This window comes from Schistocerca piceifrons, chromosome 8 (assembly GCF_021461385.2).
Source record: "Schistocerca piceifrons isolate TAMUIC-IGC-003096 chromosome 8, iqSchPice1.1, whole genome shotgun sequence".
NCBI lineage: Eukaryota > Metazoa > Arthropoda > Insecta > Orthoptera > Acrididae > Schistocerca > Schistocerca piceifrons.
This window is the reverse complement of record NC_060145.1, coordinates 163,068,025-163,092,479: the sequence shown is the minus strand read 5'-3', so window position 1 is coordinate 163,092,479 and position 24,455 is coordinate 163,068,025. Positions and strand designations below refer to the sequence as shown.

Genomic DNA, 24,455 nt, shown 5'->3' with positions numbered 1-24,455 from the left:
TGGCACAAGAGGTCATGAAATTCAAGACAATTCCTAAATAAATGAGGCTGTGTGTATCATAATTGATTTTTCACATCTTTAATTGTTTTTAAAATTGCAAGGAGTTGGAGCCACAAATTACATTCACAAGAATTTTACACATGAAATAATTTGTGACAATGTGAGTTTCCTGTGAAACATTTTTATCTATCAATTTTACAGTGAGGAAATGGTTATAAAACCTTGTTCGATGGTTTAATTTATGGGCTGTCCTTTCAAGCATTTCTCCATCAACACTGCAAACTTATTATAGGTGCTGATAATTGTAAACTGTGATACATTTCTTTTTTTTTTTTTTTTTTTTTTTTTTTGCACCCAAAAAAATGTCAGTAAATACAGATTCAAACTCTATAGACATATCATATTTATTCAGTAGCATTGCAGTCAATGTAGACATATACCTGGGATAACAATGATTTACAAAACATTTTGTGTGAAACAAATTGTTCTCAGTTTTGTTTTACTGCCCAAATGAAAGGCGACTGTTGTTCTGATGTGAAGCTTGTACGCTCGCACAATGAAAACATGAGCTTTGCACAAGCAACACTGCAAGTTAACATACAAAAGTATTTGATATTTTGCATAAACAGCCTATTTTATTGGTTGATATCATCACTTATTGCACAATGGATCCATAAATATCAGTGAAGCTCAATTATGAAAGCATTAGATAGCAGACAAACAAACAACTGCTCAGAATTTCACAATATTAACATAGTACGTATAAAAACATGTGGCTCACATTTATACAGGTTACGAGCAGTGGAAACACAATGTGTAGCAAATTTCTGCATGAAAATATGAAACAGAATGGTCATCTCACAAAACATGCCACCTCTGCTTCAAAACTTAATGTTCAAAGGCAACTGTTACTGGCAATACACAAAACTTTGGGCAAGTGACTAGAATCATACGTAATAGGAATAACTGTCAATACTGACAGCACTTAACAGGTAACAGTGACAGTGACAATCAAATGTTTTCACTTTGTACATTCTCTGCTCTAGTATGCATGCCAGAAGCACAATTGAAGTCTAAAATGTCCTTCAAGAACAGTCACAGAAAGCTTGAGAAACAAGCACCATACATAGCTTGAACAAAGATCACAAGTGCATCACTCATAACAACTGTACATAATATTTACATTCAGATCATCTCTCTCAAAGTCTGATAATTATACATTTTTCTTTACAAAATGTACAGTTACTCAGAATTTAAGTACCAGGTGCATTGCCTGTTGCAGTTATGAGACTCTCGTGACAGATCAAGAAGCAACAGATTTCTCAGTCTCTGGCTATTGGTCAATAGCCTTGTCTCGAACTAAAAGAAAAAAATTAGTCTTCTTTAGAAGAGACAGTCATTCATAAAAATAGTTTCATCTGCTACTGAGTCATCGCACTTAAAATGCTTTGCAGAACAGATAGTTGAAAACTTCACCTTATATAAATAAATAAAATTATCAAAAGCAGATGAAACTTCTTTTCGAATTTCCACACAATTGATGCACTTTACATCTGCCATAAAGCTGTGACTTACGCATGAAGACACGAATAGTTTCAGCCGACACACTATCACTTCCTCTTGCATTATACACTGCAATTACTCTTGAATGTGGAGAAGAGTGAAAGCTGTCTGTCATTCACCAGACTGGTCAGGGAGAGATCCCTCAAACAGGCACAAAGCCCTGTGTACAAATTCGTATTGTTCTGCAGTCTGTATCATACCACCCCTAAAAAAAAGAGAAAAAGTTAACAGATGGTTCAAATGTTAAAAATACATGTATGGTCTAATAACACATACTGTGCTGAAACATCTCAGGATAAACAAGTGAAAATAAACAACTGTGATAAAGGAAGTATTGAAGAGTTAACAAGCACTGTGAGTGTCTAGCACTGTTGTGTGGCTTTTGGAAAAAAAGAATGAGAAAGAAAGATACAGATAAAATTGTGTGTGTGTGCGCGCACGCGCGCAAGCAGAGGGGGATGGCATATGGGCACCTGGTTTGCGCGCGCGCTGGGGGGGACGAAGAAGGGAGGCTGGTGTCTAGCAATAGTTGTCTATGCCAGGAAGTAACATGCTGAGATCAAATGATTTAAATTTTCTTTCTTATACAATTTTATACAGCAATCTGATCTCTTACCTGTCGTATCGCATCTGGCACACGATACCCAGGATGTCAACATTATCATTGTGCAGCAGTTGTGCCATGCCAACGGCAACTGCAATGAAGCATCCAGTGCGGCCAATTCCTGCACTGCAGTGTACTACGACAGGAGGATCTCCTGAGCCGACTTGGCGATACTCGGCAACCTCACTTGCCATAGCAACCAGTGCCTGAGCACTAGAGGGGGTTGCGTGATCTGGCCAAGTGTCATACCATAAGTGCAAAATTCGTCTTGTCTCATCACCACGCTGAAAAGAAGTTCATGCTACTTGAAACTGTCATAAATAATGACATTGATTATAACATTAATCAAAAACATAATACTTTGTATATGTAGGGCATTCACAGTCGAAATATTCCATGTTGTCTAAGGACGGCTGTGACTGTTTAAAAATCTTCATTCAAAGACATGACCAGCTGTGTCTTTGAATAAAGATTTTAAACCATCACAGCGGTCCTTCTTATTCAATATTCATCAAAAGTACATGAAAACCAACAACATTTACATCACTGCCTACAAGAGTTCACAGTTAGTGTTATCTGTCTTTGCCAAAATGCTGTTATGGAAAGCTGCGAAGACAGAGTGATTACTCATCCAAGTGCGAACCTCGCCGACTCACCACCCGCAGACACACAAAAGGAACAAATTTGAACACATACTACGGAATTATTAGTTTTCCCCTTTTTTTGACCTTGGCTGTTTCTTTATGGAGGATAGGTCTCATCAGAAACTCCGTGGCACAAGACAAGTGCTATATGCAGACGTGTTCTTTCACTCTGCCGAAAGGTAGAGACAGTGTAAAATCCACAGATCCCCACAGAAACCAACATGCAGCACTGTTTTGATTGCTGGAAAGAATGAATATAGCCATTTTTGGGCTTAAAGAGGTTTGTATTACAAGTCTTACATTACATATTACAGCCTTGTTTTTCTGCACCTTTGATTAAGGGGAGGGTAGATGCCCTGCCACCACTGCCCCGTTTTTTGAATTGTGTAACTGATGCAGTACTGGAGTCCCTGCCTGACAGTCACCTGGTCACATGTGGGAATCTGCCTGAAAACCACACGCAATCTGGCCGGCGTACCGACCCTTGCTGTTAGTTAAACCAATGGGCGGATACAGTCCAGGGCTGGCACACATCCCTGTCCCAGAGAGAGTGCTTCAATGTGCAAGGCTATCTAGGCAGTTCTTGTATTTTATGGTCCAGCAAACTTAATGCTTTCTTGCCAAATTATAATTCAATATGAAGATCACAACACACAACCTCTCCCCATTGGTTTACTTGCATGAAAATTGACGGACACTGAAATCATGAATGCAAACTATAATTTTTAAGAAATATGACATGTAGTGAAGGAAACGTGCTCACGGCAAGAAACCAGGATATCATGAGAGAAGAGACTATGGAGGAAATAAGATATGCACATGGCAAGGTGATATACATGTACAGAGTTTTGAGGCCACAAGATCATGTGCAACCGAACTGATTCTTCAAAAACTGTGGTACCACACCCCCATAAAAATGGTAGAGAGTGATATAGACAACGAGAGATGAATTTACATTGGCCAAGTTGGGAATACATATCATAAGCACAATATAAAGCAACTTCTGCTGCTATGAAGAGGTACCTCACTGTGAACACTACATCTAGAAAGGGTGAAAGTGTAACCAAAATTCTTATAATTCAACCCCTGTTAGCAATGAAAGGAAAAACTTGTCTACTGCAGCAACATATTAAAAAAAAACAATAAATGTTGTAAATAAATTTTAGGCCAACTGATAAAGAATTGACTTTTTAATCTACAACCACCAAAACAGTAAAATGTATATAATGTATATTATGTTTATAGATGAGCAATGATGATGCTTTGTGAATACAGGTTAAATGTGTCTGGTATAAAAAACTCTTAAACTGGGGCATGCTTCAAATGGAAAACATAAAATAATAATTGAAAAAATACAATAGTACAAAAAAGGGAAGAAATAAAAAATGGAAAAACTGCATCCTCACAGTTGATGATACTGCATTTTTGTCAGTTTCTGGTTCATGATATGCTCCAATTTATTAGATCTAAGCTGCTGCACTATTATGTGCAAGAAGTTAGTTCCAAATGGTCATGGTGCTTTTAAAGTGCACTAACAATGAGTGGCAAACGCATTCCTTGACTAATTTTAAACATCAAACTACTATACTCAGACTAAAAATACTTTGTGATTAACGTTTCAGTGAATCAAGTGGTAGGGACCAGGCATCAAACAATTACAACTGTTTCTCAAGCTCCACGTGCTTCTTGTGTTGCCTGTTCTGCTGGCATGAGCAGCAGAGCCCTGTCAGAAAAACTGTATCTACTGCTGAAGTTAGTACTTTGGTACATATTTTACTTGCTGTACAAAAATATCGAAAGGAACATTATCAGATCACAGTCTTTATAAAGTGATCATAAACAAACTATTTGGTTAAAATCTTTTGATTCCTTCACATCTTAGCCGCCCGGGGTGGCCGAGCGATTCTAGGCGCTTCAGTCTGGAACTGCGCAACCGCTATGGTCGCAGGTTCGAATCCTGCCTTGGGCATGGATGTGTGTGATGTCCTTAGGTTAGTTAGGTTTAAGTAGTTCTAAGTTCTAGGGGACTGATGACCTCAGAAGTTAAGTCCCAAAGTGCTCAGAGCCATTTTAGCCATTTCACATCTTATAGTCTCACATCACAATTTGCCTTTAGTGATGTTCTGAGCTTAAGAAACCTACAGCACTGAATTTGGAGAGCTATCAGTGAAAATTTGGTTGCTTAACTTCAGTGGGCTTTCAATGATATATTACTGCACACAAAATGCAGCCATCATACCAAAAATGTTTTTAAGGATGAGAGGAGAGTCATATCTCTCTACATTGTGGAGTAAATATAAATTATACACTCCTAGTACACCACTGTGCACCACAGTCAAAGTTGTCCTTGTGAACTATGCTGAATTCATTAGTGTCTTTAGTGCTTTGGTTTATTGTGCAATTTACCATATCAATCAAACCCACAACCTAAGTTGCCACCAGAGTAACAGCGCACTGTAACATGATTAAATGATACAAAGTTATCTGCACAGCACATTAGTGTAAAATTAAAGCACAGGACCAGTAATAGTGAAAGTTGTGAGTTCAAGTACAGATTCACACTTTTTAAGCTTGTTTATTATTTTTCTATGTTCTCACAGGAATGTGACCAAAAATTAATGGCTCAGATGTCGATTTTTGAGTGCTATGTCAAAAGCAAATTTTGACAGTATTGTTCAGCTTGATAAACCAAGGGTAAATGCAAGCCATTCTATGAGTACAGGCTGAACAGACGATTCAGTAACTGGCACCACCTCACAACCTCCCACAACCTACTGGAAAAGGTAGTAGACTGCCTCTTCTCCATGGCAACTGTATGTTGTTTATAACGAAGAAAACCACTGATTACCGTGAATAAATGAACCAAGACACACTTTAGCAGTGGTTTGACGACTTGTTTTTTAGAAACATGAGCAAGCCTTCAGTGATAGTTATGGACAATGCCCCGCATTATTCAAGTACTCTTGATAAAATGCCCACATTAGCTTCCAGGAAACAAAGACAATATCAACTGGCAACAACGAAAAGACATTACCATACCTGATGACAGCAGAAAGCATTCTCGTGATTCATAATAAACCACCTTTATCACTAAACTGAGGTTACAAAAGTGATGGGATAGTGATATACACATATACAGATGACAGTAGTACCGTGTACACAACATCTAAAAGGGTGGTGCACTGGGAGAGTTGTCATTTGTACTCAAGCGATTCCTGTGAAAAGGTTCCCAATGTTGTTATGGCTGCACTGGGAGAGTTGTCATTTGTACTCAAGCAATTCCTGTGAAATTGTTCCCAATGTTGTTATGGCTGCACGACTGGAATTAACAGACTTTGAGCGCAGGATGGTAATTAGAGGTAGATACGTGGGACACTCGATTTCACAAATCGTTAGGGAATTCAATATTATAAGATACACAGTGTCAAGAGTGTGCCAACAATACAGAGTTTCAGGCATTACATCTCACCACAGAGAAAACAGTGACCAAGGGCAGCAGCTTTTGCATACAGTTGTCAATGCTAACAGACAAGCAACACTGTGTAAAATAACCACAGAAATCAATGCGGGATGTACAACAAACACATCCGTTAGGACTGTGCGGTGAAATTTGGGGTTAATGGGCTATGGCAGCAGATGCCTTTGCTAGCAGCACATCGCCTGCAGCGCCTCTCCTGGGTTCATGACCATATCGATTGGATCCTAGACGATTGGAAAACTGTAGCCTGGTCAAATGAGGTATGATTTCAGTTGGCAAGAGCTGATGGTAGGGTTCACGTGTGGTGCAGAACCCTTGAAAGCATGGACCCAAGCTCTCAACAAGGCACTGTGCAAGCTGGTGGTTGCTCTATAATGGTGTGGAATGTGTTTATATGGAATGGACTGGGTCCTCTGATCCATCTAAACCAATCACTGACCGGAAACCGTTATATTCATTTATATGGAGACCATTTGCAGCCATTCACAGACATCATGTCTCCAAACTACACTGGAACTTTTATGGATTACAATTCGCCATGTCACTTGGCCACAACTGTTTGCAGTTGGTTTGACGAACATTCTGGACAGTTCGAGAAAATGATGTGGCTACCCAGTTTGTCTGATATGAATGACATTAAACATTTATGGGACATAATCAAGGTCAGTTTGTGAACAAAATCATGCACCGGCAACACTTTTGCAATTATGGACAGCTATAGAGGCAGCCTAGCTCAACATTTCTGCAAGGGACTTCCAACGACTTGTTGAGTCCATGCCATACGAGTTGCTGCACTATGCTGGGCAAAAGATATCAGGTGGTATCCTGTAACTTTTGTCACCCTGGTGTACAGTTTTAGACAAACTGGCAAAAACATATGGTCATAGGATCCTCAGACTATCATCGCACCAATGCCACTTTGATTCCTTTGAACACATGTGGGCTCAAGTTAAAGCTTACGTGGCAAAATGTTAGCAGAAGTGGAAAGACTGATAAAGCATGCTATAAACCACACTTCATCATCAGACTGGCACAATATTGTAAAGTACATGAAGAAAGTAATAAAGAAAGTATGAGAGAATTTATTGGTTAGTTTGCACCATGCGTGTGACTGAATGCTCATACAACTGCTGTTATTTGTCTCAAAACGCATGTTTACGGTATCACAAAACATAGCCATCACTGCAGCAGAAGGAGTCCCCAGCACTGACGTCTCCCCACTACCTACAAAGATGTTGGCAGAGAACTTGTTTGTTTTTTGGTGGACGCACAACTGTCCGTCACATGTGTACGTAGCATATAGTGTTCGAGCTGGCAACTGCTCCACACGACTGCCATCTGTCAGTCACAAAGCAGTTTTAACTGGCGTACACTAAATATGTTACGGAGGGAGAAAAAAGTATGACATGTTAGATGAAACAGAGAAAAATCCGCTGTAATCTTTGGTAAATTGTCCAAATGACTGGACATAAACATCTTATCTCGCAGGTGTTTAATCAACAGTAGCTCAAATATGTCGATTGTTGTTCATGTTGTGTAGTGATACAGTGGTTGAAAAACCAAGGAGAAAAAATGTTGTAGGAATAAAGAACAAAAAGAACACCGAGTGAGTTTTTTAAACCGGTATTCGGTTCATGTTATTTATACCTTCCAAACAATACTCAATGTGGGGTAACGCCAATTACACTGTACAAACAGGACATCAAAGCAGTGGGCTGCTTTACTCATCCTGTTGTACTGTAAAACTTTAATGCTGGAGAGAAAGTATCAAAATAACTGGACTAAACAAAGAAGCTCAAAATTAGTGTGAGGACAGCAGATAAAATAGTCACAATATTTAACAGTACTTACTGTAACAATGAGCTCCCTCAGTGTGTACCCATCACGAGGACATGTAGCAGTAATACGGACTTCAATGTCACCATATACAGAAGGTTCGTCAGCTTCATCTTCTGGAAAATACCGCTCACACTTGGGACGGCCTTTCTCCCACAGTTTTGTAATCATTACTATGACAGTACTTCCCTCCGACCACACCATAAGCCAGAAATCTGAGACGGTATGTGGAAGAGGACCCTGTGTTGCAATATAAGCCTTCTCTTCACTGTCAAAGCCCTGTGTACACACATACACACAAAAAGTTTTAATCAAGTTAACAGTTATACAGTAGTCACTATGATGAAAAGCTATACTTAAAAAGATGTCGTGACCAACATTACAGTATTTAATGACAATTACCAGTTTATTCATAACTATTCTGACTCTGTTTCAAAAAATGATGTCATTTAACTTATCTCTAAATTTAGGAAATGGTTGGAGTGGAGGGGAGGGGAGGGGTGGGGGGTGGGGAGAAGCAAATGACACAAACATTGTAGTTTCAAACTGGTATTATTTCCACAGCACTTTGAGGATTTTGTTAATGTCTACCACACGGACTGCAAGCAATGACTTCCAGTGTGACTTGATTACCATCTGGTCTTCAACAAGACTAAGATGACTCAGTAGGTAAACTAATATCACAGTCAGATTTATGTCAAAATTTGCAAATTCTTTTGCTCATATATTAAAACCAGTGCCTAAAGCTCAGTTCCACAAGACTGGTACAGCAGACTAAATGAATTTTGTCTAGTTTAAAAAATAATAAGTAACTAAATAAAAAGTTGAAAAACAATGCACATTTGACATTGCTGTTATTTCTTTACTGACACTTCTGTTGCTCTGCAACTTCGTATTTCCCCCATATTTCACATTCAGAACTGATGATGAGAAAATTCTGACATGAAAACATTTCTTACCACCTTCTTTCATTTAATACACCACCACATTTCTCTTTGTTTAACAATGCATTTTTAGCTTCTAACTTCCCTTTTGGAGACAGCTCCTAATCATATGTGGCACTATCACCTCTTGGATTCAGTGCCTTCAATATTGAGTATTTCAGTCATTTCTAACCAATTAAAATGTGTGTGTAAAAGTTTAATGACAATTTTGTATATTACAAGATTTTCATGCATTTATCCTGTTCATGGTTTCAACTGGTGTCTGCTTCATATCTTAATAGCAAGTACTGAAACACACACACGTTGTACATCACCTGTGTGGTGAAACTCAATATATGGAATAATGTTTGGAGCTTGAAACACATCAAAAATTAAGAGAGATGATTCCAAAAAACTAATTGTTAGTTCAGTTTCTAATGAAGTCCTGGAGCAAAATGCCATTTCAATGAGCACTGCACAAGTAAGAGAATCACACTTCCCTCATGTGCACTACAGTTGCTATGACTGCACCCATACCCAATTGTGTTCCAGTGTTGATCACATAAACTCAAAGCACCAATGAGTTACAAATTCAAACTGATATACCAATGGTTGGCCAGACAGCTTTTACTAATTACTTCAGTTCTCATAAGTTAATATGCAATGAGATGGAACAAGTGAATTAAGTACGGTAAAGTAGAACTGTTACTTTTCCTTGTTCATGTGTAGCCAGCGCTTTGCTCCATACGCACATGGTTGTGTTCAGGTTACACGTATGGAGGCGAGATGAAGTAAAGTGTAACTGCTGAATATGCATAACACCACTTCTTGGCTGGTGAACTTGCGATGGATGTCTCCCCAGATTCTAATTATTCTGAATTTTGTAGTGTAAATTCCAAACAGATCACCAAAGTGACACCTGATAAATTCCATCAACCAAAATAAAAAGATTTCCTTCCTTGTCCAAGACTTCCCCCAATTTTGGAACTGAAGAGTCACATTTATCTCCACCTCCTCACTTTTCTACCAATCTCTTAAAATTGTATTAAGGCCACACTTTAAAATTATGACTGATCTGCAAGTTTAAATGTCAATCAAACATTAGGTGATAACTGAATTGTAACTTACTCGAACATAGTTGGCATTGATGTAAGTGGTGAGAGGATCTGCAAGGGGTGAGGCAGGCGGTAAACAAACTCTTGTACGTTCATTGGGCAAGATGGAGCGGTAACGGTTTTTTGTGCCACTGCCAGCCACATAGGCACGTTCTGGATGGTTGCTTGGGAGCTCCCAAAATTCCCGATGCAATGCTCTTACATCACGGAGAGAAGCTCGAAGCTGCCGTCGAGAGAGTACATTGCCAGCAGAAAGAAGAAATTCGTCAGTTGTGCTGCAAGAGACACAATGAGTCATTAATCTTAATATAAAATTATAGTGATTGCAATCAACAAATAATAGCTTTTAGGCAATATAAATGTTGTTACTGACTTGGTGAAAAATATAATTGAGTTGAAGCTGGAATAATGTAGTAAAAGTTCAAAAACTCATTAAATATTTAGTAATATACAATCTCTCAATAAGAATTTTTCTTAATAACATATTAAACGAGTATGAAGGACTGAGAATAACAGTGATTTCATACTTGAAGTTATTCTTATTTTCGACATTAAGTTGAGCATTTATTTTAACATTGCACGACACCACCAAGAGAAGCTTCACTTTATTAGTATTTAAACAATTGGAGCTAGCCAACTTGAATCACATTGACATCAAGTAATACACACCACAGATGATAAAGACTGTATTGCCTGCATACATTTGGTCTCAGTTATATTACCCAAACACAGCTATCGGTGGAAAAATTTTCCACATCAAGGTAAAATCAGACAATCAACACTCCACATAGGAATATCAACAATGTAGGAAAAGATAGACTGCTACGTACTGTAATTGACATTAAGTTGCAGACAGGCACAATTTAGACACACTTACACAAAGCTTTTGGCCACAACTTTCATCAGCAAAAGATAAACGGAGAGAGACACACCATTCAAATAAGCAAGTAAGCACGCCTTACGCACACGACTGCCAACTGCAGCAGCTCAGGTCAGATTCTGTCTTAATTGTTCCTGTGTGCAATGTAATGTGTCTTCCACACCAAGGTAATGTTCTTTACAATTCGTCATTAATCAGTTATCACAGTGCTTCTACTGGAAGGACAGAATTCTAAAGGCAGAGACTGCATTTTCCCCTTTTTTCCTATTTATCACTCAAAGGTTCAAAGTATCATTGATAAAAATTATTCAACGTATCAGTGATAAAAGTTACTTATTTCCATGGTAATATGGAACTACAGGTGGAAATTAAAGTATGTTACCAGGAAAGATTACCATTCAGCACACAGAAGAATCATTATCAGTACATCCACTGATAAAAAATGTTGTTGTTGTTGTGGTCTTCAGTCCTGAGACTGGTTTGATGCAGCTCTCCATGCTACTCTATCCTGTGCAAGCTTCTTCATCTCCCAGTACCTACTGCAACCTACATCCTTCTGAATCCGCTTAGTGTATTCATCTCTTGGTCTCCCTCTGTGGTTTTTACCCTCCATGCTGCCCTCCAATGCTAAATTTGTGATCCCTTGATGCCTCAAAACATGTCCTACCAACCGATCCCTTCTTCTAGTCAAGTTGTGCCACAAACTTCTCTTCTCCCCAATCCTATTCAATACCTCCTCATTAGTTACGTGATCTACCCATCTAATCTTCAGCATTCTTCTGTAGCACCACATTTCGAAAGCTTCTATTCTCTTCTTGTCCAAACTAGTTATTGTCCATGTTTCACTTCCATACATGGCTACACTCCATACGAATACTTTCAGAAATGACTTCCTGATACTTAAATCTATACTCGATGTTAACAAATTTCTCTTCTTCAGAAACGATTTCCTTGCCATTGCCAGTCTACATTTTATATCCTCTCTACTTCGATCATCATCAGTTATTTTACTCCCTAAATAGCAAAACTCCTTTACTACTTTAAGTGTCTCATTTCCTAATCTAATCCCCTCAGCATCACCCGACTTAATTCGAGTACATTCCATTATCCTCGTTTTGCTTTTGTTGATGTTCATCTTATACCCTCCTTTTAAGTCACTGTCCATTCCGTTTAACTGCTCTTCCAAGTCCTTTGCTGTCTCTAACAGAATTACAATGTCATCGGCGAACCGCAAAGTTTTTATATCTTCTCCATGGTTGTTAATACCTACTCCGAATTTTTCTTTTGTTTCCTTTACAGCTTGCTCAATATACACTGCTTCCCTTTCATGCCCCTCGACTCTTATAACTGCCATCTGATTTCTGTACAAAATGTGCTGATGCTAAAACACAGAAGCACCCAACCCTCTTAGCTTCCAAATGTGCTAGTGATTGCCATCTATCTTCTTGCTACATCTCCCTTGACATTTATAATTCTCATTTACCATTAATTTTAGCCTGGAATGTTTATCCCTCCTATTTTTTACTAATGGATCACTTTACCTAGAGAATTCATTGATTAAAGAAGCACTTTACTTTGAAGATTCATTACAGGACTCTTCAACATGCCTGTGATATCAACCTCTTAAAGAGAGTAAAAGATTTTTGAAAGAAAACATACTCATAAATTTTGTTACTTGCAACTCACTGAAAAATTATGGTGCTTCATAAACAATAAGTTGAAAGCACCATTGTTGTTAGAATTACATTGCAGAGATGTGACCGCCCTATACTGTGTGTCACAACATAGGTAATAAATTGAAGCATTTGACAAAAAAAGAAAGAAGTGAATTACCGTAGCCTCCATGCAATAATGAAGAAAAGTGAGAATATTACTCTGCTAAGCCTGCTGGTGTGTGTGGGCCTGGAAACTATTTGCAGATAGTTACAGAACAGAGGACCCCGTATGTATCATGCCTGTGCGTCAAGCAGCAGGTTAATTAGGTAATAAAACATTCTTCATGTTAGAGCTGTTAACTGGATACTATAAGCTGCAATAATATTGAAGTATTCATTTTTTGTCATATTACTTTACAATCTCAGAAAGGTCACATACACAAGTTAGCAACTTCACAAGGGCAGCTAAACAGAGATAAAAGTGGGAATCTGAAACTGCACAAAAATATGAATGAAAAGCTTAACAGTTGCATTACACTTCCAACAGAAAACGTAAATCCTTGGCATTTGTTGTAGAAGAACGCTGTATACTGAATGCTTGACTGTGAAAAACTCACTTGCTAATAGTTACATCCAAAGAACTGAGTATTATTAGTGTAAAACTCATTCTTGGGCCATACTCAAATTTTGTCTGTCTCAAATTAAATTTCTTCCTTGAAAGGTGTCACTAATAGAATAGTGCTATTTATTATGTACAAGTCACAGAATGCCCACAGAAAAAAAATTCTAAAAACAAGACAATCAAACTAGGAAACTGTTCACTACTGACCACCTCTTATCAAGGTCTCAAACAATCTTTACAGATATCCGAATATTACTTACAGCCCCTACTCTTGCAACCTAGAACTCCCATGTAACATAATTCAGAGAAACTGTCTGAAAACGAGAACATTCAAGGCACATACACAAAGTTCAAAGAGAAATAGATGTTTATGAAATCAAATACACAGACAAACCACACAGTGTCATAGGTCTAAATTTTTTTTAACCATGCCCTAACATCCTATACCTCATAAAAATAAAATAAAAAAGTATGCAATTTATATGACAAAATACTAATTAATATCTGGGATTATATCTGTTTTTATTAATGTTAATTAACAAAATACACTAGTGACAAGTGTCTTTTTACAGGTGTAAAGTTTGAAATTAATGTGAGACTAAAATCAGGACTAAAAGAATAGATACTAAACATACTACACAGACAGTTATGATCTATGGTCCTCATTACCATTATTTTCATTAAGCACATTCCGCAGTTTTAGTTTCAGATAAAACTGCTGATATACCTCTGATTACCAAGTACTACTACATACATACATAAATACATGATGTAGACATCAAATCATGTTGGCACCCTATATAACAATTGAGCAGCACAGAGTAATAAAATTACTCTCTATGCTTTGGGCCAACTTGAAAATGAATATATGAGACTATTTTTCGTGAATGTTCACATATACAATGTGGGCCTACAGAAACAGACAAAGCTGGTTCATCATTAGATCAGCGGATGTCAAGAACATGCTACACTCCCAAAATCAATGACTGTGTGCTTTTGCCCCTTATGGTTCTCGGCACCCCATCTGAACAAATTTCTCATTGACCAGTATCATAAAGTATGCAACCAGATAAAAAGTTCTTACCATTCTCGAGTAGGTGTAACAACAGGCACGTGTCCATCAGTGCGTCCGTGTGATGATGGATGTAGCTCTATAGTGAGACTGGCACTTGAACCACGCCTTTCCAAAAGACCCTTGATACGACCACCAGACCCAACACATCGGCGCACAGGAGTGGCAGGGTCGGAGGCAGGAGCTGGCGGCACGGCAGGTTTTGTGATGGTGACAGGTTCTGGTGTTGGAGTTGGGGTAGGAGGCAAAGATGCCTTTTTCTCTTCAGCTTGCTGTACATGTGCCTCCAGTGGGGAAGGAGGCTGCAACACTGGGTGGAATACCCAACGACCGCCAGCACCAGTACTGTCACCATCACCAGTCGGTGCCCCAGACTTTATACCAGGGCTCGCACGGCCACTTCCACCCTGGGAGGATAGCATCTGATTCTTCAACCACAGCAGGACCTGCATCACAAAATTTATGTGCTTAACATATGGTTAGTTTTATGAATAACAAAAAACCTTCAAATCATCTTAGCTCAACAGATTAAAAGAAAATCAGGGGGATTAATTTAAAGTTAATTGTTCAAAGGTCTATAAGACATTGCACCAGCCAAAATGCAGCTTCACTGTGAGTGCTGTTCTCAAACAGCGGATGAATTGGTTGTCGCATATAAGCAGCTGGAAATCGCCCTGACTTCTGCAAATGATTGTCAGCTGCTGCAAATCAGTATGTTGGAAGAACTCCCGAGAGTTGTATACCTGTGAAATCTTTACCAGAGGTACCTCAAATACTGTTCTCCTCTGTGGATCCTGTCTCCTCTACAGAAAGTACAAGATCTGTCATTACTCGTCCACTTGACTGCAATCAGCTTGTCAGTGGTAGATCTAGGCATGCCCTACAGGGTGGATGGAGAAGTGCTATCTTTCACTGAAACTGAGCCAGTGGGACTCACCTGTCTTGGGGAAATCTGTTTTGTCCAGTATCAAGAGGAGGCAAACACAAAAGAGTAGGGGTGTATTAATCATCAGCAGTTCAAATGTACGATGAGTGACAGTACCCCTTAGGCAAATGGCAGCAAGAGACAGGAAAGGACACCACATGCACTCAGTGTGTATGCCTGGGGACCTCATTTGACATGCTGAAGAGGCTATTCCAGCAGCCACTGAGGGAACAGGGTGCAAACAACTGCAGATTGTGGGGCACATTGGAACAAATGATGCCTGTCGTCTTGGGTCCAAGGTCATTCTTCGGTCATTCCAGTGACTGGCAGAGAAAGTTAGAAGACTAGCCTTGCGCATGGATTGTCGACGAAGTCACAATTTGCAGCATTGCCCACAAAACTGATAGTGGCCCCTTGGTTCCGTGTCGAGTGGACAGACTGAACCAGATACTTCGCAAGTTCTGTTACAAGGTAGGCTGTGACTTTCTGGACTTGTTCCATAAGGCAGGGTCCCCTAAATGGGTCAGATGTGCACTACACATCAAAAGCTGCTACTTAGGTAGCTGACTGTGTGTGGGATGCACACAAGGTATTTTTTAGATCAGGTGACTCTCTCCATCCAATCTAGATAACAATATATGTAGGAAACACAGAAGTATCAGTGTAAGATCAAAAGAAATGCCTCCCACAGAAGGGAATATTATAATCCTGACGAAGCACTCGCACCAGACCACTACAGTTTGAAGCACTACTGAAAAGCAGCAAAGCTCACATAATACTAGGCACAGAGAGCTGGTTGAAACCTGAAACTGATAGCAGTGAGATGATTGGGGAAAATTTAAGTGTATATAAAAAGGATAGGCAAATGGGAAATGGAGGTGGTGTATTTGTTGCAGTAAACAAGGAGCTCAAAAGCACAGAGATAGAAACTAAAGCTGCACGTGAGACTGATTGGATAAGATTCAGTGTAATGGGTGGGCATAAAATGACAACAGATTCGTCTACCCACCAGATGGATCTCAGGATGTAACCAAAAACTTTCGAGAAAACCTCAGTTCACTTGTATGTAAGTTCCCCAACCATACTGTAATCATCAGTGGAGACTTTAATCATCCAACAATTAATTGACAAAATTATAGTTTTGTTAGTGGTGGATATGATATCCCGTACAATTTTATTAAATGCCTTCTCTTAAAACAACCTAGAACAGATAGTTAGGAACCTACTCATGATGAAAATGTATTGGATCTAATAACGACAGATAGACCTGACCTCTTTGGGCATGTCCACACCGAAACTGGTATCAGTGACGCAGTTGTGGCAACAATGATTACCCAAGTACAAAGGACAACTAAAATGACCAGACATATTTATATGTTCAATAAACTAGATAAAAAACCAGTAGTGTCATATCTCAGTGAGGAACTCTAAACTTTCAGCACGGGGCAGGAGCATGTAGAGGAGGAACTCTGGCTCAAGTTTTACAAGAATATTAGGATAGGTATTTACCCAGTAGAACAGTTCATAATGGGAAAGAACCTCCATGTCATAAAGTCACTGTAAAGAATATTCTAAAGGAACAAAGATTACTGCTTAATAGGTGTGTAACAAAGAGTAATGCTATAGGTTGAGACATGCTAAATGAAATGCATGTGTGTGTCAAGAGAACAATGTGTGAAGCCTCAATGACAACCATAACAGAATACTGTCATGTGATCTTTCACAGAACCCAAAGATATTCTGATCACATATAATGGCTGTTAGTGGCATCAAAGTTAGCATCCAGTCCCTAGTGAATGAGACAGGAACAGAAACGGAGAGTAGCAAAGCAAATGCTGAAATGCTTAACTCAGTTTTCAAATGTTCCTTTACAAAGGAAAACCCAGGGGAGTTGCTCCAATTTAATCTTTGTACCACCGGAAAGATGAATGAAATAAGTATTGGTGTCAATGGTGTTGAGAAACAGTTTAAATCATTAAAACTGAACAAAGCTCCAGGGCCCAATGGAATCACTGTCAGATCCTACACCAAATTTGCGGCTGAGTTAGCCCCTCTTCTAACTATAATCCAAAACAAAAAAACCGTGCAGGATTAATGGAAAAAGGCACAGGTCAGATCTGTCTACAGAAGGATAGTAGAAGTGATCCATAAAACTACTGTCCACTATCCTTGATATCTTCCAATATCTTGGAACATATTATGAGCCCAAACAAATGAAGTATTTTGAACACAATGACCACCTCGATGCCAACCAGCATGGATTTCAGACACTTCAATCATGTGAAACCCAACTTGCACTTTTCTCACATGACATACGGAAAGCCTCGGGTCAAGGCAATCACGTAGATGCTGTATTTCTTGATTTCCCAAAAGCATTTGACTCAGTATCACAACTATGCTTATTGTTAAAAGTATTATCATATGGCATATCAAGTGAAGTTCATCAGGTTACCCTACATTCAGAGGCTGTTTCACACAGTGACTTATTTTGATTTGTAAATAATAGATTTCAGCTACCAGTCGTCCTTTGGAATTTTTATTGGCAGATCTAGATTTCAGCTAGAAACTACCGTATTTACTCGAATTTAAGTCGCACTCGAATCTAAGCCGCACCTGAAAAATGAGACTCGAAATCGAGGAAAAAAAATTTTCCCGAATCTAAGCCGCACCTGAAATCTGAGACTCGAAATTCAAGGGGAGAGAAAAGTTTTAGGCCGCATTTCCAAATCGAAACAAACTTGGTCCATTGTAATATGAGAAACAATTTAGGTTGAATGAATGACGATACAGCTGTAGTAGTTTGGTTCGAGTCGTAAGCTTAGCAGTTAAGCTTTACCAGGTAGCCATTGTTATGCGTCAGGCGCTCTGTACCCTTCCTTTTTCACGTGCTTCGTCTGGTTTGAATTGATTGCTTATTTTTCTTTGATCTGACAAGTGCAGTTCTCTTTGTTATAGGTGTTTCCGTCACTCAAAGCTGAAAATGCATTACTGTACTGTGTCATGCATTGTTTGCTTACAATTAAAAAAAAAAAAAAAAACAAAGAGAGGAATCGTCTCATTAGCGAAACAATGCCATGAGACTGCTATTCGTTGCTACTTACACTGCTGCTTCCTTTGATAATGATCGACAAGAATCAACTAATAGAATGCGTATGATAGAAGATGTTCTGAACGAGAATTTAGCGAAAATTTTTTCCGTTTGAAAATCTTTGCAGACGCCTCTTTAGTACATTGTGCACAGAAATTAGAGTCATCTTAGATTTAAAAATCTAGTCAATTGCCGTGCTTCATTTTTGATTGTATCACTATTAGGCATAAGAATAATACGAATATAAACATGACATGGTGTGTATATTCTTCCGCGTCTGCTGTTGTCTCACTCTAGTTTGGTAGTTTATTAGGCGGACAGGATTTAAATGAGATAGCAGCAAACACGAAAGAATACATGGCAAAATGTTTATATTTGTATTATTCTTATGGTGAAGAGAATACTGCATGTGATTCACAATTCATAAAAGTTCCTATTAGCAACCATTTCTTCTCACAGTTAGGAAAAAATTCAGAAAGCAGAGTTGGCTATATTGACAAATATCCCGAACAGTCTTGCCAGTCAGATTTTCGTAGTACATTGAAATGCTGCTACGTTCGAAGAGGAACAATACGGAATTTGTATTTACTTCGTTGGATAATGTATGAAAATGCAGTGGTCGAAACTCGGGGCGGAGAAAAAAAAGCTCGTCTTCCACCTTTTTTTTAAATTTACTGACGCAAAGGTTTTGGTGCCAGTATTTGTCTTTGTGCCTGCGTAGCACTACATATATTCGACAACAGAAGTTAGTTGTGGCGGCACCTACCAACATTTTTCAGAACTTCCGCTTACTTTGCACTCGAATCTAAGCCGCAGGCGGTTTTTTGGACTACAAAAACCGGAAAAAAAGTGCGGCTTAGATTCGAGTAAATACGGTAGCCATTCTCAATGCACTATCCTTTTTTTGGTCAATGCATGTAATGCCTGTTGGTCTGGCTTTGTACACAGTTCATTGAATACTCACTATTCAATGAACTGTGTACAAAGCCAGACCAAGTAAAATTTTGAAGTCAATGATATTCACATTTTTGTTTAAATCCACAATTTGAAGTTTTGTATTTGGCAGGAAGAGTATCTATCGACAGATAGTATACTAAATGATTATGCTGGACATATATATTAAAACTGTGTCACTGTGGCCATAAGCCTGTAACTCAACTTATAAATCTACACCAAAAATTGTTCACCGGCTTCACTCCATTCTCATATAATTTATCCTCCCTAATATCTGTTCCAGGATAATTTTTTAGCTCATACTCAGAGCAATGTGTTTTTAATAAATCACCCATTGTTTACAATCAATAATCGGCAATTTCCAAGATCCACTGTAAGTGATGTATATCGAGCATGAGGCTGTCATCGCATGAGATACTGATTTTGTTTATGGCATTGCTGACGCCACATCATCACCCAATGTCAGCAGCAGTCTAGAGATGAGTGGTGCCAGTATAGTGTCAACCTGCACTGCTATTACCTGGCAGGATTTAATTCTGAGATTGTGCACTCTGGACTTTCATTTAGTACCATATCACAATTTTAGGAACAGTGTGGATTGTTTGGCAGGTGAATGTCAAATTTGGTGAAAGATATAACTACAGTCTATGCTGGCAAAACAGGACTGCTTCTGGCTGCATACACAAAATGTTAAATTGTCTACAATGAAGATCTGGATCACAAGTAAGGTAAGTTAAATGACTGTTTTTTTGGTACACCTTTTGTCACTGTTGTCAACACTGTAAATAAAACTGATATCTTGCACTATGACAACTGTGTGCTTGATATAATTGTTTGCAATGGATCTTGGAAATTATACAATAATATAGTTACTGCAACAAAACTCCTAGTTTATTTTGCTGACAACAGAGACAGACCAACTAAAAACGATAGCTTACCACAAATGTGATGGCAAGAAATCCAACAGCAGCAAATAAGATGACAAAGAATGGCAGTTGCCATTCAGGCCGCCAACTGCCACCCAAGGCTGCCACCTCCACACCTGTGGGACGGGGACGTCCACTGCCAGTCCCTTCATCTGTGCCCACAGAGCGCCGAGCTGATGTTGACAATGTGGCAGTGGGGCCATCAAGGGCTTCCTCTGATGAAACATTTTCTGTAAATATAAAATAAAAATGTTTTAATTAAATGCAATGCAAGGTATTATAACACACTAACGATAACTTTACAGCAGGAAACTTTGTCACACTCACTAGTATTCAGTTCTAATCAGTCAAATCAGATAAAGATTTTTGGAGAAATATGACAGATTAAGTAATTCCATAACAATTCATCAGATTTCAAGCACAAAATGATGTGCTGAAAACTTATCCAGTTAATGTGTGATTGAAGCCACAATGAAGTGATATCTTTCGAAACAAGGCACCATGCTATCACAAAATTAGGAAGCATAAATAAAAGACAATGACTTATTTCCAAAACTGTGGAAAAACAAGCCACCTATAATATTCTAAATAAATCCTCCTTTTATACATTGCAATATACGAAAAACAACTAAACAGCAGTGAAAAATCAACAAGCTGGTTGTCACCGGCAAAGAATTCCCAGCACGCTTCTTTGATATTAATTAATCAACAGCATCTTAAAAGTTATATGTTTCAGTAGAAATTTTGTTGAAAAGTATAGCAATAAAAAATAATCTGTACAGAATTAAAAACAATCTGTGTGGTGATGAAATTTTGATTTCAGCCCATCCTTCTTGTCATTTTCTTACATGACTAATTGAAATCTGAGGCTAATAACTTAAAGGCCTACTGTAAATTATTGTTATAATAAGATGATACACATACAGGATTCAAAGAAACGAGAGCAACAGTGTGCATCTAAGTAACAACACAAATTCATTGGTCATTTACACAACAAATTAACGTCACTCAAGACAAAATGAAACGGATGGGCACTTTCTCGTGACACACAAATCTCTTGAGTACATAGGCTGATCATCTTGTGGTGTAGCAGTTCCTCTTGTTATGTCTGTGCTTGCTACGAAATGGAAGTACAGCCACAATTAGAGTACACTTTAGCTTCTAACTAGAAGCTGCTGAGCACCACGATTTTACAAATACCAATTAAAGGCTAACCAAGTATTAATGTATTGCCTACATTACAGGGCTTGCGATTAAATACTAGAACCATAGCTCTTTTAAGTTACAGATTTCCATTTGTTACATCTGAACATAACTTCACCACGTGGAAAAACACTTCACAATACGAAGAACACATAACAAGAAATGTGACCCCATTTGTCCACCAAACTCAACTTAAGATCTACAGGAAGAAGATTCATAAAAGCAGAGATGATAGGCAATTTTGTACGGTATCAGAATGGGAGGAGTAAGTGAAAGTCTGTGCAGACATTATACACTTCACATACAGAACTCAACAGCAATGTAGAAGACAAAAGAGATGGCAAAGAGATATTACTAAACTCAATGTACGCACAGTTTGAAAGTGGAGGGAGAAGTATACATATTTGATAGATTCAGTAAAGAGATAATTAGCTACAGCTACGAAACAAAAAAGAAGCAATGCACATTATCAATTTTCTTGGATACTTTACCAGCAGCTGATGTGACTGTTGCCACAGGCAAGGCGGTGCCGTCTTCATCCAGAAACCGATACTGGTAGTGCTGGTGGTCGTGCTGCACTGATGCTGGGATTGGGGCGGAGGCCATTAGCTGCCTGAACAGCAGGTCCCCGCCTCCCCCACGTGCATCGCCCTCACTTCCTATTGCGACTACATTATCCTCTGCCAAAACAACTGGCCGGCCCCCTGCGCACTCACCTATAAAACAAAAAGAAGTAATAAACTAAATGAAAACTGCGAATTAGAATAAGTAAATAAGTGACTACTACCACGAAAGACTGTGTCCTATTGTGGGATTTACAGTAATTACACAGGAAAGTTGGGGCACACTAGCAAGAGAGAAACATGGGCACCCACACAACATTAACATAAATAACATGTAAACAACAAAACTCAAATTTTGTTAATTATCACTCTCAGTCTATTTTGTTCATCACAAAGGATTGAAACCACTCAAACTGTTTCTTTCACTCCCAAATTGAGTGTTGTAGACTTTTGCTTTTGCAAAGAACTGTCAATGTTTTGCTTTAATTACATCACACCCTCTAAGCAAAAAAGCAATATCCGATGACTGATCATCCTACTTACACAAAACATTTTTGAACCGAAATTCTGCTGAACACTACTGCATTATATTCTGTGATTTTAAGGGCAACAACATTTTAATGCACAGAACTTGTAAATTGCATTGTTATTGACGCTGCAGCTGCTTGACTGGAATGAAGAGCTTGCTAATACCAAAAGACCGTAATACACGGAGAAATAAAAGCAGCAGTATAACTAACATGACAGCACATGAAAATTAAATATTTCAAGATATGAAATTCTGAATGAGTTTTACGGCCACGGGTTAGCTTCGTAACTACCAGCAAGCTTTGGAAACAGTGTTTCTAATCCCTATCCAGGAGAGAGAGAGCGATTTCGAGTCACGCACTTCTATCATGATTGGCAAGTAATACTTACAAAAGAATGTAAAAGAAACTGACACCTCTTTGAAGACATATAGGCTACAAATGCGGGTGCAGAGAAGAAACGAGTAGCTTTCTACAAAACTGATAACCGACAGACATGAGCCTAACTCACTTCGTACTACCGTATTTTTACTGCTTTAATCTCTCAAAGTAATGAGAACGCGGGCACGCAAGTATGGCAGTGTTAGAACGAATAATACCTGTTCTATATTAGCAGTGGAAAAGCTATTGTCAGTTAATGCAATACGTAGAACCTGTAAAATACGAGTAACTACACTGCTGATCTGTTTCATGTTTACTAACAACCTATTTCCCCAAAGTTTATTAGCAACACACAAAAGCAAGAACTGTGAACCGAAGAAAGCAATAACAGCAGTCCTACATCGCAAACTTACACTGGATAAATCCGCTAAGCGTAGCTGAACATCTACACATCAGTACAGCTTCGGCCGTTTCTGAACACAGCGTTCACTTACACTACGACAACGCATCAAATGTGAAAACAATTGACACAGATCCAAGATATGATACAAAACCATTTGTATTCAGCTGTACGAAACACAACAGCACCGGCGGACTCCACTCTTGAATGACGGCAAACATTGTTTATTTTGCCGTAGAGGCACTAAAGCTGCGGCTGCAATGGTAACTTTCACGAAATGGAGAAGACTGACACTGTTGCGTGACGTTTTTGTACTGTTTTATCTACATCAGCTGCCAGATAACAAGCAGACACGTAAACACTGCTGATCGCATTACCTGGTATCTCTAAACTCTGCAAAATAAGCACAACCTGCAGGAGATAAACACACACTGCCCTCCCCGATGTCGCCATATTGAAGTCTGCTGCAGGATTGAGAGCATCCCCGGATGAGCGCCGTAGCCCGTAGCTCGAGTGTAAAATCAACCAATAAGAAGTGGCCGCTTTCAAAAAGGCGGGATGCCTCACTTCCCGTTCTCCAGCGGAGTAGGGGTACATAACACTTCGTGCAGACGTATGCTGCAGCTCAAGTAATGCGTGTTCGTGACCGACAGAGGGTATAATTATCGATTCATTCATTTAAGAAGCTGTTTAAAAAGGAAGTCCGCGCTTTGTCCAGATTGATACGTAGGTATCTCCGTGATTTATTTTTGTTTTCATTTAATCTATGTTAAAACTTATTGCGCACGTATCAAAGGCAGCTTACAAGGATATGAAAAGACAAATTTGTTGGTATTTAGCTCATTTATCTTAAATGTTAAGTGACTTAAGAAATAGTACGGCGGATGCAATGCGCACGAGCTAAATAAATTTCCATTGGTATTTAGCCAATTTTTACGACGAGAAATAAATTCATTTACAAGGCCAAAATTTTATTCTGTCGTGCCAAATAGCTAGAGTAATTACACTCAAACAGCGAAAACATGACAGTCTACGAGAAGAAAGTAATTTTTATGCAGGAATTTAAAATTCACTCTAAAAACGCCGTAGCGCAGCA

At 38.8% G+C, this 24,455-nt stretch overlaps 1 protein-coding gene across 1 annotated transcript; it reads right to left on the bottom strand.

Moving 5' to 3' along the window:
* Positions 1-338: 338 nt before the first annotated feature.
* Positions 339-23,818, bottom strand: LOC124711307 (tyrosine-protein phosphatase non-receptor type 7-like). The gene is made up of 8 exons (XM_047241323.1): positions 23,737-23,818; positions 21,980-22,204; positions 20,298-20,515; positions 14,405-14,838; positions 10,177-10,438; positions 8,141-8,404; positions 2,180-2,451; positions 339-1,768 (listed from the first exon to the last, which is right to left on the bottom strand). The coding sequence occupies exons 1-8, from the start codon at positions 23,810-23,812 to the stop codon at positions 1,675-1,677; spliced, it is 1,845 nt and encodes a 614-aa protein (XP_047097279.1). The 5' UTR covers positions 23,813-23,818; the 3' UTR covers positions 339-1,674.
* Between the last annotated feature and the right edge of the window lie 637 nt (positions 23,819-24,455).